The 16,288-nt window shown below is 32.6% G+C and overlaps 3 protein-coding genes across 7 annotated transcripts; 1 reads left to right on the top strand and 2 right to left on the bottom strand.

The window, feature by feature from the left end:
- Positions 1-612: 612 nt before the first annotated feature.
- LOC120091549 (protein TORNADO 2) lies at positions 613-2,812 on the bottom strand. Its single transcript, XM_039049637.1, has 2 exons — positions 2,171-2,812; positions 613-1,144 (listed from the first exon to the last, which is right to left on the bottom strand). Exons 1-2 carry the CDS (start codon positions 2,666-2,668, stop codon positions 833-835), a joined length of 810 nt encoding a protein of 269 aa, XP_038905565.1. The 5' UTR covers positions 2,669-2,812; the 3' UTR covers positions 613-832.
- Positions 2,813-4,395: 1,583 nt separating this feature from the next.
- LOC120090482 (33 kDa ribonucleoprotein, chloroplastic) lies at positions 4,396-7,869 on the top strand. Its single transcript, XM_039048186.1, has 4 exons — positions 4,396-4,827; positions 5,321-5,419; positions 6,272-6,562; positions 7,552-7,869. Exons 1-4 carry the CDS (start codon positions 4,462-4,464, stop codon positions 7,654-7,656), a joined length of 861 nt encoding a protein of 286 aa, XP_038904114.1. The 5' UTR covers positions 4,396-4,461; the 3' UTR covers positions 7,657-7,869.
- A 14-nt stretch (positions 7,870-7,883) lies between these two features.
- On the bottom strand, positions 7,884-14,924 carry LOC120090481 (uncharacterized protein At4g17910). 5 transcript variants are annotated; one of them, XM_039048180.1, is made up of 17 exons: positions 14,764-14,924; positions 14,535-14,592; positions 14,393-14,456; positions 14,228-14,297; positions 13,290-13,423; positions 12,844-12,917; positions 12,606-12,684; positions 12,412-12,501; positions 11,233-11,306; positions 10,364-10,451; positions 9,818-9,944; positions 9,530-9,634; positions 9,291-9,420; positions 9,139-9,190; positions 9,014-9,058; positions 8,225-8,323; positions 7,884-8,138 (listed from the first exon to the last, which is right to left on the bottom strand). In XM_039048180.1, exons 2-17 carry the CDS (start codon positions 14,588-14,590, stop codon positions 7,986-7,988), a joined length of 1,440 nt encoding a protein of 479 aa, XP_038904108.1. In that variant the 5' UTR covers positions 14,591-14,592; positions 14,764-14,924; the 3' UTR covers positions 7,884-7,985. The 5 variants fall into 5 exon arrangements, with proteins under 5 accessions (XP_038904108.1, XP_038904110.1, XP_038904113.1 ...); XM_039048182.1 differs by having other exon boundaries at positions 14,252-14,297; XM_039048185.1 differs by lacking the exon at positions 9,818-9,944 and having other exon boundaries at positions 10,441-10,451.
- Between the last annotated feature and the right edge of the window lie 1,364 nt (positions 14,925-16,288).

The raw sequence follows: 16,288 nt of genomic DNA, 5'->3' as shown, positions 1-16,288 counted from the left end.
GTTAGTTATAATAGTCTGTATTTTAGTGTGGAACAGAGAGGGAAAGAGATGTTGAGTATGAAATATTACACACAGTAACAAAAAAGATTTGAAATAGTAATATTGTAATTAACCATAAGTTAAACGAAAACAATTATTATAAATGGAGTCACAAACATGGGTGGGCTAGGGCTATTATAGCCCACTCCACCCACATAAAATTTGACTCCAAACACCCCTAAATATTTTTCTAGATGTTAAAGATTTGGTACCGATATGATTCTAAAACAAATTTAAAGTTTAGTTAATTCATTATATAACAATGACTAAAATAAATTTTATCATTTATTCTTTACTTTCCCTATATTGGGTGGTTTGTTTTTCTTGCATCGTTTGATGCAATTCTTTAGTGTCTTTTTCGTCGTTTGGTTCCTCAAAAAGAAAAAGAAAAATCCATATCCAATATAGAAACATCCATATAACTCCAAAATTAATCCCTGTCCAAACTTAACTCAACAGATAAGGCATTGACTACTCTATCTCAAATTAATGATTCGATTCTCATTCTCACACTTATTAACACTAAGAAAAATGAAATTAAACCTATTTTAATCAAGAAATAATACATCTCCATAAACACATATAAAAATGTTTATCAAATTTCCACAAATCAAACGATTCAACATCAATAAGTCAATATTAGCAAAACCTATCACTATTTCTAAAAATCAAAGGGTTCAACATCAGTATTTTTCGATGAACCCGAGAAAGAAACCAAACTACTTCATGAAAAAGAAAATCAATGAAAGTAGTAAATAAAATGAAAGGTTATGTTTATGTTGATATTTTGGTGTTAGGTATAGCCTTGCGTGTGCCTGCGGAAAAGGTCCTCAGATTTGGCATTTCTCAAAGCAAAAAAAGCCATCAAATACACAAAAATTAGTCCCACAAGTGCAATCAATAGAATTATGTTTGCATTTCTCCATTCTTCTTTGATGTTTGCTAGTAGCCCTGCTTTACATGAATCACATCCATAGCAGAGTTCGGTTTGCTCGTTGCTCCATTTCGAGCAATCCATACTCGCCCCATTGCTAATTGGACTAATCCAATACGTCGGGTTTACGAACGTGAAACCACAATCTGTTGGTGGCTTGCAACACCCCGACTAGCGAAAGAATATGCATAAAAGGATAAATATATATTAGAATCTCTATCGACTTAGAACCCGTTTGAAATGACTTTAAATACTTCATAAAGTAAAAAAAAAAAAAAAAAAAATCCTTTTTAAGTTGTTAAAAAGTTGAAAGTTTAAGTGTATGTATGAAAGTGATTTTCAAATTGTTAAAATCATTTTTTTTTTCAGATTCAAAATCATACTTTTAGTGATCATGCGCAAAGTAAATTTGATGTTTAATTTTACACTTTTAAATGTAATTTTTATATCATAAAAAATTGATTTTTAAACGATTAAAAACATGTTTTAGAATGATTTTGAAAATTAAAAAGAAAAATTGGTTCTAATCATTTCAAACTCAATCCTAAATATGCTTTGGAACTTTTGATCATATCTAGATGCTTTAAATATTTTATTGAGTGATATAGAAGAGAGGAAACTATTACACCTAATTTTTGTCATAGATTTAAATTTCAATACAAGAAATTAAAATGCTCATTTTGGTAACTCTTCCGTTTTTAATTTTCAATTTTTTTAAGATCTATGTTTGTTTTTTTTCAATTTTTTTTTGCAATGGTTTTTATTTTTATTAAAGAAACATTTAAAAACTTAAATCTAAAAGCAAAAATTACTCTCTCTCTTTTTTTTTTTTCAGTTTCTTTTCTAAAAAAATCCACTTTTTTTTTTTTTTTTTTTTTTTTTTTTTGAAAAACTTATTTTTGTCGTTGAAAATAGTAGAACGATGAAAAAAGTATTTTATAGGTTTAATTTTCAAAAACCAAAATTCAAAAAATAATTAGTTAACAAATAAAATCTAAAATCAAAGAAACATTTAAATTTTTAGTCAAAATTTGAAAGAAAAAATTACTTTTCTTTTAATTTTGAAAACTCCAATAGAAAGTTAACAATGTAAACTTCAAAATTTAGCGATCAAATCAGAAATTTTCTCTACTTTTTCCTAATAAATCAAAGTTTTGGAATTATATATATGTATATATTAAGTGAGAAGAATTTTACCTGGAAAGGGGTGATATGGGCATTGAAGAAATCTTGAGCAAATCTGTAGTTTTGGTTCAACTCAGCACATGTAGTAGAGGAACTAAGGCAACTTCTAATTCTTTCCCATTTATGAGAGCTTCTGACCCTTCTTTGGAGCCAAAGGGAGAATTCATCAAGGTGATATTCCAAGTAAGCTCGGCTCGGTTCGGCGTGGCCTGATCCTCTCATCGTGACGGAGAAGACAAAGATAACCAAGCTACCGAGTAGAATTATGAGAACAAGCATGGCGACGAGGTAGAACATTAGAAGCCATGAAATTCTCCAAAATGCTCCAATGAAACCTGCCAAAGCCACTAGAAAGATGACGATGCCGAGAATGATGACCGGCCATTGCAAAACCTGCACACAGGCATTGTCGGCTTCGGTTGCGAGCCAGATCCCAGCACCGATGACGGGGATCGAGAGAAGCAAAGCAATGAAGTTTATGGCTGCAATGACATTGTTGCTCAATGCCATTGTTAAGAGGTGGTTTTGTTGGTGGTGAATTAGTTTTTCTAGGTTTTGTGATGGGAAGTTTTGTGGGGTCTTATTTGCCTTGTTTTGAAGGAAGTTTTTTTTAGGGTTTTCATGTGGAAATGAAAGCCAAAGAAAGCAAGCAATCACAATTTTCTAAGCACTAATTTATTATTATTAAAAGAAAAAAGAAAAGGAGAAACTTGTCCATATGGAAGGGGAAAGAATATTGAATGGGAAAAGTTGTTATTGGAGCATTTGTTAATTGTAAAGAGAATAAACAACATGTGTAAAAGCTTTGGCAAAAGGGTTAATGAAGCTTGATGCTTCCACTTGAATTTCTCTTTTATGTAATAAAGTTTGCATCTTGTCCCATTAGAATCTAATTTCCATGTTTGAATGTGTCAAGCTTCTTCCTTTTTCTTTGCTTTAATCATCTTTGTTAGAACAATGTTTTTATCTCTTAATTTGTTGTAGTTGCTTTGAGAGATGAAATACATTTAGTAATTGTTTGTAGTTTCTTTCTTTAAAAAAAATATCACAAAAAATTAACTATATTTAATAATCAATTAATCAACATTTTGGCAATGATGACAAAAGATACTTAATACTAATACTTTTAATATTGGAAAAATTACCCTTTTGGTCCTCAAGTTTTGAAGAATATGTGTGTTTAGTCCCTTAATTTTAAAAATGTACCTTTTTATTCTCTAGGTATATGAGAGTAGACCCATTTGGTCCCTGAGTTTTTAAAATATATCTTTTTAGTCCCTTAGTTTTTAGAAATAGGTTTAAAAAGTCTCTCAAATGATTTTATACTATTATTTTAAATAATTATATGACATTTTAAATTAGAAGAATAAATTTTAAAAACCACACCCTTTCTAAAACTATTTTTTTCCAATTTTAAATATCAATTAATTATTTTTAAAAAAATCTAACAAAAAAATACTTCAAAGACCTTTTAAACCTATTTTTATAAATTTAGGGACTAAAAATGTACATTTTAAAAATTCAGGGACTAAATAGACCTATTTTTATAGACTTGAGGAATAAAAAGTTACATTTTTAAAATTCATGGACTAAATGTACATATTCTTCAAAATTTGGGGACTAAAAATGTAATTTTCCCTTTAGTATTTGAAGTGTTGTGATTACAAAGCATGAAATAACAGGCATAATGAACTATAGTGAAGAAATTAGGAATAAAATACAAACCATCATAGATTAACTTAGGGGTATTGGAGGTGGAATAAAATACAAAGATAATTGTAAATTTAAGCTAATTTTTGAATTAGAAAAAAGAAAAAAAGTTCGGTTCTATGTATTTCCCTGTTTTGTTTTCTTTACTTTTTAAATGTTTTGAAATTTTAAGTTAATGGCAAAAATAGTACGTTGGTAGAAAATGACGGATAGTAGACATATTTTTTAAAGTAAAAGGCACAAATTGAAATCGTCGTCAAAGATTTCCGCTCTATTTTATCTGATTTTGTTGTTTCATGTGATATTCTTTAATTTTTTTTTATGACATAATGAAAATGTTTTTTTTTACTTTATGTCAATGTAGAAATTAAAAACAATGTAAAAAATTATTAAATTAAAATAAACGTAACTCAATTGACATAATATGCTATGAGTTTTAAAATCCGAAGAATAGCATTTATGCTATGCACTATTTTTGTAAATAAAAAAAAAAAAAAAAAAGACACAAAAATGAACATATGAATTAAAGGAAAAATGGAATACAAAATATCCATCGCCTTATCCACATTCTTCCGCCCTACGAAATCGCAACAATGGCGACGCTCGAATCTGCAATTCCAATAATCTCTCAGTACATTTCTTCTTCTTCCTCGAAATTGCGCTTAAATAAACTTCCCTCTGCCATTAAGCTTCGAATTTCCTTCTCCTCCCCTCTCCGTCCCCTCAATCCCACAACCGCCATTTCCCCTCTCTCCCTCCATCTATCGCGAAATCACGGCGGCGGCGGCGGCAGCCGACTATGTTCTGCAGTGCAAGAGGTAAGTTTGGAGGAAGCTTCAGAGCAAAATGAGGATGTGAATCAGAAGAAAAAGTTATATATCTTCAATTTACCTTGGTCTTTCTCTGTCGTTGATATTAAGGAGCTCTTTGGACAATGCGGAACTGTCACTGATGTTGAGGTTCGTCTTATTCTTTTCTTTCTTTTTTGTTCCCTAATAATGTTTAGGGTCGAGGATAACTCAATTGACATAGAAATATGTTGGAATCACAAAGTCCATTCTTCGAATTGTATACTCAAAAAGATAAAAATCTAAAACTAATTGTATACACCCTCTTTCAGATTTTGTTCAAACAAAGTATTAAGTAAGAGACCCTTCATTCTGATTATCTTTAAACATCATATATGCTTTATTAAAGTAAATGCACATACGGTTTTCAAAAAGAATTTTTATCTAAAAGTCTAAATTAATTCATTTACGAAAGTTTAAGAGTTTAATTAATACAAATATAAATTTTACATGAGACTTTTCCCAACAGAACATAATGGAAGGTAAAAATTGATACATTAACAAAGGTTGAGAATTTAAATGGATACAACTCCTAAAATTTATGGATATAAATTGGTATTTTTTATGTTTATGTACCTGATGAATTTGTGTTGGAATGTGTTAGATTATAAAGCAGAAAAATGGAAGGAGCAGGGGATTTGCCTTTGTGACTATGGCTTCACCAGATGAAGCTCAAGCTGCTATTCAGAAATTTGACTCTCAAGTAGGTTTTCTTCAACCTATTTCTGTTCACTTTCTGTTTGCTTATTTGCCCCAATGAATTCTTATTCTTTTTTTTTACTGTTATTCTACCAATTATTTGATTGGTTTGGTTCTGAAATTGAAATGCACAATTTCAATATCACTTTGGTATGTATATAACCACTTTGAGAATCCTCAAGAGTTTTTCCTTTTTGGATATTTTTAAGTTTCGGGGTTGGGATTGAAGAAACTAGAGTTTGAACTCATTCCTTTTACTTTTTTTTTCTTACATGTTTGCATGCCACTCGACCAACTTAGAGTGGTTGAAAGTGCATCACAATTTGTTAAAATGTCCATTCATGAGCATAGGTCTCACTTATCACAAATCCACGTTCGGAAAAAGTTATGAAATTGCAAAATTTTAATAATAGGCGTGAATTTATATCTTTACAAAAATCGAATGTAACTTGAAATCGCACTTAGGATCTCATCAATTCGAGATGGATGCAAATTCGCGGTCGCAAATGGGCTTTAAGGAGAATTTAATATCAATTGGTGTTTTATGACCTAAGCAAATGATTAATTTTCATTATCATTAGAATCTGAGTCACTTGACATTAGTGGCAGTGCAACTAAATTTGGGTCATCCAAGAGAGAGAAGAAAAAACTAGACTCATATGGTTATTTCTTAAAAGCCCAAGGTATTATAACTACTTCCTACTATGACATACATTTCAGTCATTTTGCTTTATATTGGTTCTAAACATACGTAACATAACTACTGCCTGTTGACTATTGTGACAGACATATCTAGGTCTTGTTCATGGTAACTATAACATGCTAATATGTTCCATGAAAACATATATTTGTGCAGGAAATATCAGGAAGAGTTATAAAAGTAGAGTTTGCAAAGAGATTGAAGAAACCTCCACCTCCAAAGCCTCCAGGTCCCCCTCCTGTAGAGACAGTGAATAAACTTTATGTATCAAATCTTGCATGGAAAGTGAGATCCAGCAATCTCAGAGAGTTCTTTTCTGAAAACTTTAATCCAGTTGCAGCCAGGGTTGTCTTCGATAGCCCCTCTGGAAGATCTGCTGGATATGGTTTTGTTTCTTTTGCTACTCGAGAGGAAGCAGAAACTGCACTTTCTTCCTTGGAGGGAAAGGTAATTTATTTCCTGAGATCTGACAAGAATGTTACTAGAAATATAAATATATTAGTAATTAGTTAGGAGAGTTCGTTATAGAATTTGGCTATAAATAGAGATTAGGAGAATGAGTAAAGGAGGCAATATTTTAGAGTATGAATCACAGCATGAGAGTATTCTCAAGATTGAGAGCGTGGAAGTGTAACACCTGAATTTAGGAGGGACACATGAATTAACCAAGATCACATCTGAATGAGAAGGATCCTAGGGATTTGAAAGTATGGTTAAGAAAAACTTAAAAGAATTGAAAGTTACTATGTATACCAATAATGTGCATCTTCCTTTTTGGTGGTTCAATGATGTGAACTTCAAAGTTAAACACGCTTAGCTTAAAGCAATCCTATGTTAGGTAACCTCCTGAAAATTTTCTTAGGAAACATGTGAGTGAGAAAAAAGCATGTCGAAAGGATCTCTGTTGATTTGTGAGCATAGTCTTTACTCTTAGAAGCAGTTCAAGACAACCAAGGATGACGTTGTGAGATCGTGGGGGATACAAGGAAATATTGAGACTATTTGGTTTTAATTCAGATTATGAATCCTTCGCCTAGAATGTTCCAATAAGTGCTTTGAACACCTGATTAATCTTGTAATTCGTTATCGTTTATCTTTTAATATATTCAGGTTCTATAGAACTTGTTAATTGACGAAGTTTTGTGCAACTAAGAACTTGTTTGGAATGAATTTTCAAATGCTTAAAAGCGCCTTTTTTTAAGTACTTGAAAAGTTATTCTAAGCAGACCTTGAGTGTTAGATGCACGAATTATTCACGTTTGAATCAACACTCACGAAAAACGAAAACCTGAATTACTGCTTTTTTTAGGTATCATTTGTTGAAAACCTGAAAAATAACTCAGTACCATGATACATTTTAGCCTCTAATGCAAGTGGAATGTTCTATTTCATTCCTTCCTTGCATATTTGAAATGCTGTACTCTCTCCCTCCACAGGAATTGATGGGGAGACCCCTTCGCCTGAAATTCAGTGAAAGAAATGTCAACGAATCAGAAACCCCAAAAGAAGACAATGTTGAAAGCCAACCTGAAGAATCATAGATCCACTCAGATTCAACATCAAATTCATCACTTGGTAGAAAACTCAGAACCAAGATTTTGTTTGAGATTCCAACTACCCTTATGAGATTTGCTGGCTGGTGTGATCTGTACATCTTACAGCTGTTTTTGTAGTATACTTGTAGTATCGTAACATTATCTGTCATCTAAAATTTCTGAATCAAGTCCTTATGGACTCTTTTGATCTCAAAAAAATTCTTCTCTTGGTGTAGCATAAAGTAGTTAACAAAATTTGTCTGATGATATTTTGTTGTTTTAAAGTTACATAGAAGGAACGTGTCATTATCACAATCAAATTCATTTTGTTTTACCTACCAAAACTTCAACCTAATGCCATTGAAATTGGCCAATCCCATTGCAATGGATAAAATAAATGCATAAACAAGCAAAATAAGTAAAGCCGTGATGGATGACGTGGACAGGGTATCGACTGATAAGTTAACTAGTCCAGTGAGCAAGTTTGCCTGAAAGGAGAAAAGGAGCAATAAGAATTGGAAGGAAATGAGATGTATTTGCAAGACTAAGATGAAAATACTAGAAGTGACGTTACCAAAAGAAATGCTGCCAGTAAATTGCTGTTTAATGCTTCTTCAAGAACTGAAGTTTCATTCCCAGCAACATAACCAGAAAGCATTAATATTGCCAAAACCTGTAAAATAATATTGCTATAAGTATCCTTTTCCTATGTGTGCGAAGAGTCCATTTTGCAATCACAAACAAAAATTTTGAGGGTAACAACTGACAACCCTATTGCAATAAATTTTCGAAAGTTTCTTTTTCCCTTGGTTCTTACACACAAGTTTCTATATAGCCTAGAAGCTAAAAGGTAATGAAGAAGAAGAGGAAAGGTAACTTGAGGGCCTACCTGTCATTTAGCCTAACAAAAATTGGCTAGTAAAGAAAATCAATGAACATGCAACAATAAATTTGTCTCTTTTGGGTAATTAAAGTAGCGCCAAGACCAAATGAATCCTTTCCTATACCATAGCTAATAAAGCGGATTTGAGATTAGCGAAATCTATGGCCAAACATGAGAAATTTATCCTTAAGTTGAGAGAAAACTCTCTAGAACAAAATTCAATATTCAAAATGATTAAAAAAAAAGACTCCCTTACAAATAACAAGAAAATATGAAATAACTAATTAAATTCAAACTACCAATAACACCTTAATTAAACCAAAACTAACAACTCAGCTATACTAATTATCTAATATATCGTCCCACATCAATACCAGAATGACATATAGCAGCAGTGTCCTTCATTAGGGGATAACGTGTCCCAACTTTGTCTCAGAATATAAAGTTTTTCTGTGGGTAAGAAAAATAAAAATCAGTTACCTGTAAATTTTGTGCCAATACCAGAGTGACATATGCCAGGTTGCACTGCAAAAAGAAATTTGATTATAGGTTTATAAACACCATCATGCATGTAAACGGATGGCTTAACAGAGAAATATCATTACCATTCTACGAGAAACTCGCTCAACATAGGAATCCAGAAGCAAGGTTGTCATCCTGACAGACGCGTTAAGATAAGTTTTATAAGTTTATCTTCTGATCAGGCATTCTTTCTCAAAAAGAAAAATCAGGCAGAGCTCAAGGTATTGAGTAATACCAAAAGAAAAGAGCAAGAATCCAAACTATTATCCTTGCTCTTCTCTTGCTCCCTAGTGTAGCAGATGAATTTTTTCCAAAGAATAGAGAGTTCCCTAATTGCACACCAATAAGATAAATACTCCAGTACCCTGCAAATGGAATGATCAATTACTGAGTATTGTGTGGCAGCAAAGGATTAAAAGTTTGTCCTATTCCGGGAAGGAAGAAAAGATACACTCAAATTTACTCGGTACTCACCAAATATGCTAAAAAGTCCTTCCTTGTTTTGGCTGATTATATCTGATCCCCTCTGATTTGAAAGAAGATAAGTATTTAGACCATATATCAACCAATACTGGTACCCTGTAGAATAAAATGCCTCGTGAAATTTAGCACAGATTGTGAGATTTTATGTGCTAACATGAATATATAGAGCCTGTTTAGATTCACTAAGTGTTTAAAAATATCTTATTTGCACATAAGAATATCATTTAAAACAATTCGAAAGTCAATCCAAACAAGCGCCATAAATTAATTGAACTATACCGACTAGAATTGTTGAACCAAAAATTCCAGAATATTGTGGAGGAATATTAATGACAGTGCTAAGAATTGATACAGCAGAAAGTGTGAAAAAGAAATTCCAGTGAACTCCATATTCTCCCACATGGACCTACAAGAAGACAACTAGAGATATGTTTCACGTGCAAACAATTCAAGTTTAAAGATAAAATATGAATAAATTAAAGATTATGCGCCTCATATGTCAACAGAAAGTTTGTTTACAGAGCAATAAATTTCATAGCTAACATATTTTGTGACCCCTTTATTTCAATCGCATGGTGAACGTGAAAGAAAAAGTCATAGTGAAAGTGAATAAATTAGCCAAATAGGATGGCCAATTGCACAATATTAGCCTATATCAGTGCTCCAATGATGTTGAATCGAGCATATCATGGTTTTCTAGTTATTATTTTGAAAGTTTTCATCGTTTCAAGATATAGAAGCATAAGCTTCAATACATCTCAAAAACTCCAGATACATTTGGCATTTATACATTAATGTCACCGAGAAACCAACAAACAAACTTACTTGATAATCTACACCAGAAGTAGTTATCAGACGAATAAATCCTAGAATGAGAAGAGGAAAAACAGATTTTAATGCACCTTTCCGATTTCTGAAAAAAGAAAGAAAAACAACAAATTGTGAAATGGTTTTGCAGCTGAATTCCGCATATTGCTAAACAATTTACCACAATAATTTAATATGAATCAAAGAAGCAAAATATGATACGTGTTATAAAGAACATCTAAATCGGTCAGACATGGGAACTTAGATAATATATTTAGTGGACATTGAAAAATACTAGGAAGCTTCTTCGTATGGCCGTTCTTTCAAGTTCTAATTCACTTTGTCTTGCATCCAAAATTAATCAATAATGAATACCTTGAATCCAGTGATTCAGTCAAAAAGTAATCGAGGATTCTTTCTTTTCTTTGTACATGCATGTCTTAGCATTATAAAAGGATTCATGTTTGACGTTTAATATTTGAGAAATTTATATTTTTCCTATCGGTGTTTTTAACTAGGAAACCATATTTACTGCCAGTACATTGAGCATTTTTTTGCCTGTTAAAATCCGTAGGCCAACAGTCAGCATTTCATTATATCCATCCATTGCATGTCAATTTTTTGGAGATCGGCTCATACTAAACATTTCAAAGTTTTGCTAATATATTTTTATGGTTTTCTTTTTAGTTAGTACAGTCACTCTAAGGTAAGAGGTCTACGTTCTCATCAATAAGAATACAGGGGTAAGTTTCAAGCATATAACTGCATAGAGAACTCATAAAGCTCTTTCTTTCGAGAGTGATGTCCCCATGAATAAAACTAAATACCCATCATGAAATGAAGATGCATATGTACACATATAAGATGGTAAGCAATTAATTACTCACGTGGATGAGACATTACGTGCCTGCCGAGAAACTAAGGAATTTGCCAGCACAAATGAACCGACACCAAGATCCATCTGTAATACTCATGTTTATGAATATCATCAATTAAATGAGTATATCTATATATTATAAGTACTACTACTACCATGACTTAATAGAATAAGTATTCTTTACTGAAAGAGGTAGGAAGACACACATTAAATAATAAGTGGAAGAGTGAAAGTAACAAGAACAAGAGCAAAAATAAGATTAACTGGGTAGGGGCGTGAAAGAATAATGTGGCGATTAGATCAAGTAACCATACTCTTCAATGCTCTAGCAATTAGTTTGTAACAGTGATATAAAATCTCTCCGCAAAGATCAGCAAATCCACACAACTAGAAAACATCATGGAGTGGCCACTTGAGATCCCATGTATATGTTAAGGTCTTCAGCTACTTCACTTATCCTCACAGGTTAGCATTCCATATCTCGAGAGATCAGGGAACAAAAGAAAGAAGGTAGTCATGTTCCAGCAGAATGCACAATTGTGTCTCGACAAATCAAAACCAAATTTCCAATATTTTTCCTGTTAGAGATTTCTCTATCATGCCAACTGCATATGACATCATCCAACGCCATTGACATTTGAGACACATCAAGCTGGCATTGATGAAGGAAAAGACTAAAAGTCTCCCGCATTCTAAATCTTTCAGAACTTCTAAGAGAATTGTATATGGAGAGAGTAGAAGCCACAACCACTTATCCAAAAGAGATTCATTCTTCAAGGTTAAACTTAAATTTTCATTCCACTTCCCGCTTTCACAAGCTCTAGAAATCAACCCCGTTTAACCAAATGCAAGCCATCCCCCACACCCATCCCCTCCCACAATGAGTCTCTCATCAAATTCTCCAAATTGTCAAATAGAACTTCCTATTTTAAACATGAAAAAAAGAATAAGAAGAAGAAGAAGAAGATAGAAATGGAGGGAACCACCAGCTCAAAACTAATTGAACTAAGGCCTATACTTGGGTGATAAATAATTATTATAACAAAAGTATTAACAAGGCTGTCTAACAAACTTGAAAGATAAATAATTATTAGGATTTCATACACAAAAAGTTGAATAAATATGAATATTTAAAAATAATAAAAATAAAATAAAGGTTGTACGTTGTAGATATCATTAAAGTTCTTACCAGACTTGTACCGTAAGTCTCTGTCTTAGCATATCTTCTAGGAAATATTCTGAAATCAACAGCTAATATACACAAGCATGTTGTGATCATCTGCAGTGACATTGTTAACCAAAGGAATACATTAGATGATATGAGGATAAAGACAGCATTTGAACAAAAGATGTGACAGATAAAAAATGATTTAAGAAGCATACCACAACAACCCTAAAAGATGAAATATTTGCCCTTAGACTTTGGTTTCCTGATTCCCGTGTTGGAGAATGATTGAGCATTCTGTGTTGGGAGTACAATGGCTTTTTGTCAGTGCGTGATGCAGAAGATACCTGTTTGCCCAGCAGCAGCTCATGCAACATTTTATATACTATGAATGTACAATAAGGATTGTTCCCCGGGAAAAAGTACAAAATTTAATATGAACAGAAAATGTCTTACCCTTTGGCTGCAATCAATAACAATAATAGCAAGACCAATAAAATCGCACATAAACATGACCAATCTGCTAGAACCTGTCACATGAATAATTAGGAAACAAAACCACCGATTAATAAGTCCAGAATACCAAATGAGCAAATTATGTTGGTCTCAAATGAAAATAAATAACCAAACGAGACATTCATGGGAAATCATAAAAGTGAAATAAAGCATCTCTCTCATATGAACATATCCCTCAAACCCCATTTGAGTCTATAAGCAGAATACTCAGAGTCGGGAAACATGAAGTTGCAGAACGCATCTGCCTAAAGAAATCCTCAGGCCAGTGCAGAAAAGAAGAAATAGTAATCATGATGATGAATCATAAAGCATTTAAGTTATGACCAATAAACGAAACAAAAAATCCCTATTATACTAGATTTAATCTCCCATTTCAAGTTACTTACAGTGAAAAACAAGAGAGTGGGAATCACAATAATAAGAAAATCTACAGCAATTGCAGCTAAATATCGCTTCAAGCTCTTTGAGCGAATAACTAGACCATCACTTTTCTTCAGTGAAGCATTTGCAGCAGTATGATCTGCAAAGAATGAGATTTAAGATTAACCACGTGATGAAGAATGGAAACAAAAGTTCCATACATTCATTTTATTCTATTACTAGAGGCTCTATCAACCTATTGGAGCCTTTACAAACAAGAGCGATAAGAAAGCAACAATATCAGATGATGCACTCAGGCCAGGCCCAACGTTTTGATCACAGAGTCACCATAAAGATAAAAATTATATAGTTCAAAGAATAAGAATGGATCAAACCTGATTTACCAACTTCCAGTTTGTCGTATTTCTATAGTTGAATATTCCTTCCACGTATATTACCTTTGTAAAATTAAAGGCTTATCGTTGTAGAGGAGGTTGTATCTTAGTAACTGGTTATATAGCCACTAATTACTTCCTTTCCTTTCCTATCAGTAACTCAGTTATCCCCTTACTTCCCCAACCCATTTCATGGTCCCAGTCTATAAATCTGACGAATGATTGACAATAGGAGTTTCAAAATTTTGGTTGCCATTTCAAAACTTGCATCACAAACCGACCCTGGAAATGGGTGGAGGGAGTCAATTCAACCGTCTTCCATCGTAAGTGTTCCAATGAAACAAAAATCTAAAGCGAAGTAACAAGACCCAAAGTAGAAGACACTCATGGCTGATTCTTGAAAAAAGAAAAAAAAAATGAAAGCTAAAATTTGAACTCCGTATCAAATTTTGATACTAGAGCAAAAGCATGAGCCCGAATTAGCTCAGGAGTCCAGAGTTAGAAAGTTAAACTCCCCAAACGCCACTTCAAAATTCAAGTGAATTGGAATAGGGGGGGAAAAACATTACCAAGAACAGCTCTGAGAGACATACCAATCACATTGCTGGAGTTGAATGAGTGGCGAAGAAGTACCAGAATCTGCAAACTCAGAGAGAAGAAGCCAAAAGTAATCCGAAAAGTGAGAGAAGAACATCACATAAAAATGAGATTGAAAGAAAATAGAAGGAAATTACAGGTATAATTGTGGAAAGCGCTGCGATTTCGATCATGGAAGATCCAGTCAAGTTGCTGACGAATCTGAAGATGAAAAGAATGAGTAAAACAAGATTGAAAAACAAAATTGAAGGTGAGAAACATGAAGGAAAACAGCATTACTCTTCTTTGAGACGTTTAATGGGATTGAGAGAATTGCGCAGAGTAGTAGTATCCATAGCTGAAGAGAGAAAAGAATCAAAATATTAAATTCTCCCAATTCTTTCTATCCATCCATTAAACCCCTTTTTCCCAATAGAAATTCCATATTCATTCGATCAATCAAGAAACTCCACATAGTTTCCTGTAATAAAAACCCTAGCCGTAGCATTTTCGAAACTGAAGCCACGACCTTTGATCGGCGCAGTCTACTTCCGGCCAGACGGTGGCGTTTCTCCGGCGTTAGATCTCAATTCGGCTCACCGGCCCTTCGGTTGGGTTTCAGCTTCAGGTATCGTATCGCCCTTCTTCGGTACGGTTCACCTAAACCGAACAAGAAAAAACATAACTAATGTCACCTTTACCAAATTGTAATAGAATTTTATTGGTTAATCAATTGTAATAAGCCTAAATCGCAAATATAATTGAATTGTTTTTTATCGCAAATAGTAACGATAACAGTAATAATAATAACAGAAGTATCAAAATTCATAATTTTTTCTATGGGACCGTACTAGTAAGGGTAATGATGAGATAATAATTTTTAAACACAATTAGATTGAGCATGCTATGTTTGTCAATCAGTTTTTTTTTTCTTTTTTATAGTTTTGGAATTGAGTCTCATGTGTCGGTACATATGCATAACACAAGTAAACAACACCAAAGGTAATCAAATGAGATCCACTTTTTACATTACTATTGATTTATTACCTTTTCATGGTGTAAATGTAGCCTAACATATTTGAGTCTAATAATCTTAAAGTAGACTTTGTTCTTCTGTTTCATCACTAATTTTGATGCCTTTAGATCCATAATATAATTTGAAATAGATATTGTTAGGGTTAACGAGAAGAATAGCAGGTTTTAACTTTTCGTTTGTAAAAATAGCAAATCAATATTTCATTCATAAAAATAGCAAAATAAATTAAAAATAAAATATAAACGAATTTATAAAAGTCTAAACTATCCCCAACCATACAAATGAAATTGTAAATGACTTATAAAGAAATATTCGTAATTACATTGTAATTAAAACAAACATCTACAGACTATCGGTTGGCCAGATTCTACCACTGCACCGACCTCTTTTCCAACCAAGTTGTCGTCATTTTCCTCTCCGAAATCGACTCCTCTGCCAACAATGGTGCGGTCATGAATAGAATCCTCCAAGGCAAATCGTTTAATGCCAACACCTTCCATATGCTTAGCATACCTTTTCACAATGGCTCAATAGGAATCACTTTGGAAAGAATAGACTTGAACTCTTGGTCGACAGTCGATTAAGTCGAGTTTTTCATCTATGTACCAATGAATTTGATTGGTTAAGTCAAGTCTCTAAATTAGATTGGTCGTCAATTAAGAACAAAAAATAAAATCTGTAAGAAACAAATGAAAACTGAAAAATTAGATAAAATAAAAAATTTGAAATTAAAGATAAGATCAAACATGATATTTAAAATAAATAAATAAATATATATATAAAAAAATTCAATTTTTAAAATTCGAAAATGTAGAGAGATAATTTAGAAGAAAATTAGGATTTATGCTAGCAGAATTAGTTGCAGTGTAACTAAAAATCCAGATGGAGCATTTTAGGGTTAAAGAAAAAAATTACACTTAGTAAGGTTTTGTAGTCATCAGAGATTTTTTGAAAGTTTTTTGCAATACTTTATGTGACATACAAATACAGTACAATTAGTTTCCAAGTTATGGTCAAT

This window comes from Benincasa hispida, chromosome 11 (genome assembly GCF_009727055.1).
Source record: "Benincasa hispida cultivar B227 chromosome 11, ASM972705v1, whole genome shotgun sequence".
Classification (NCBI taxonomy): domain Eukaryota; kingdom Viridiplantae; phylum Streptophyta; class Magnoliopsida; order Cucurbitales; family Cucurbitaceae; genus Benincasa; species Benincasa hispida.
The sequence above is the reverse complement of the archived record's forward strand: the minus strand, read 5'-3'. Positions and strand labels throughout refer to the sequence as shown.

Coding starts and splice junctions, on each gene's coding strand:
- LOC120091549 (XM_039049637.1), bottom strand. CDS start 2,668: ATGGCATTGAGCAACAATGTCATTGCAGCCATAAACTTCATTGCTTTG. Junction 1,145..2,170: donor CCCATATCACCCCTTTCCAG/GTAAAATTCTTC, acceptor TTCTTTCGCTAG/TCGGGGTGTTGCAAGCCACC.
- LOC120090482 (XM_039048186.1), top strand. CDS start 4,462: ATGGCGACGCTCGAATCTGCAATTCCAATAATCTCTCAGTACATTTCT. Junction 4,828..5,320: donor GAACTGTCACTGATGTTGAG/GTTCGTCTTATT, acceptor GGAATGTGTTAG/ATTATAAAGCAGAAAAATGG. Junction 5,420..6,271: donor TTCAGAAATTTGACTCTCAA/GTAGGTTTTCTT, acceptor ATATTTGTGCAG/GAAATATCAGGAAGAGTTAT.
- LOC120090481 (XM_039048180.1), bottom strand. CDS start 14,590: ATGGATACTACTACTCTGCGCAATTCTCTCAATCCCATTAAACGTCTC. Junction 14,298..14,392: donor CGCTTTCCACAATTATACCT/GTAATTTCCTTC, acceptor CTGAGTTTGCAG/ATTCTGGTACTTCTTCGCCA. Junction 9,421..9,529: donor AGGACTTTTTAGCATATTTG/GTGAGTACCGAG, acceptor TTCCATTTGCAG/GGTACTGGAGTATTTATCTT.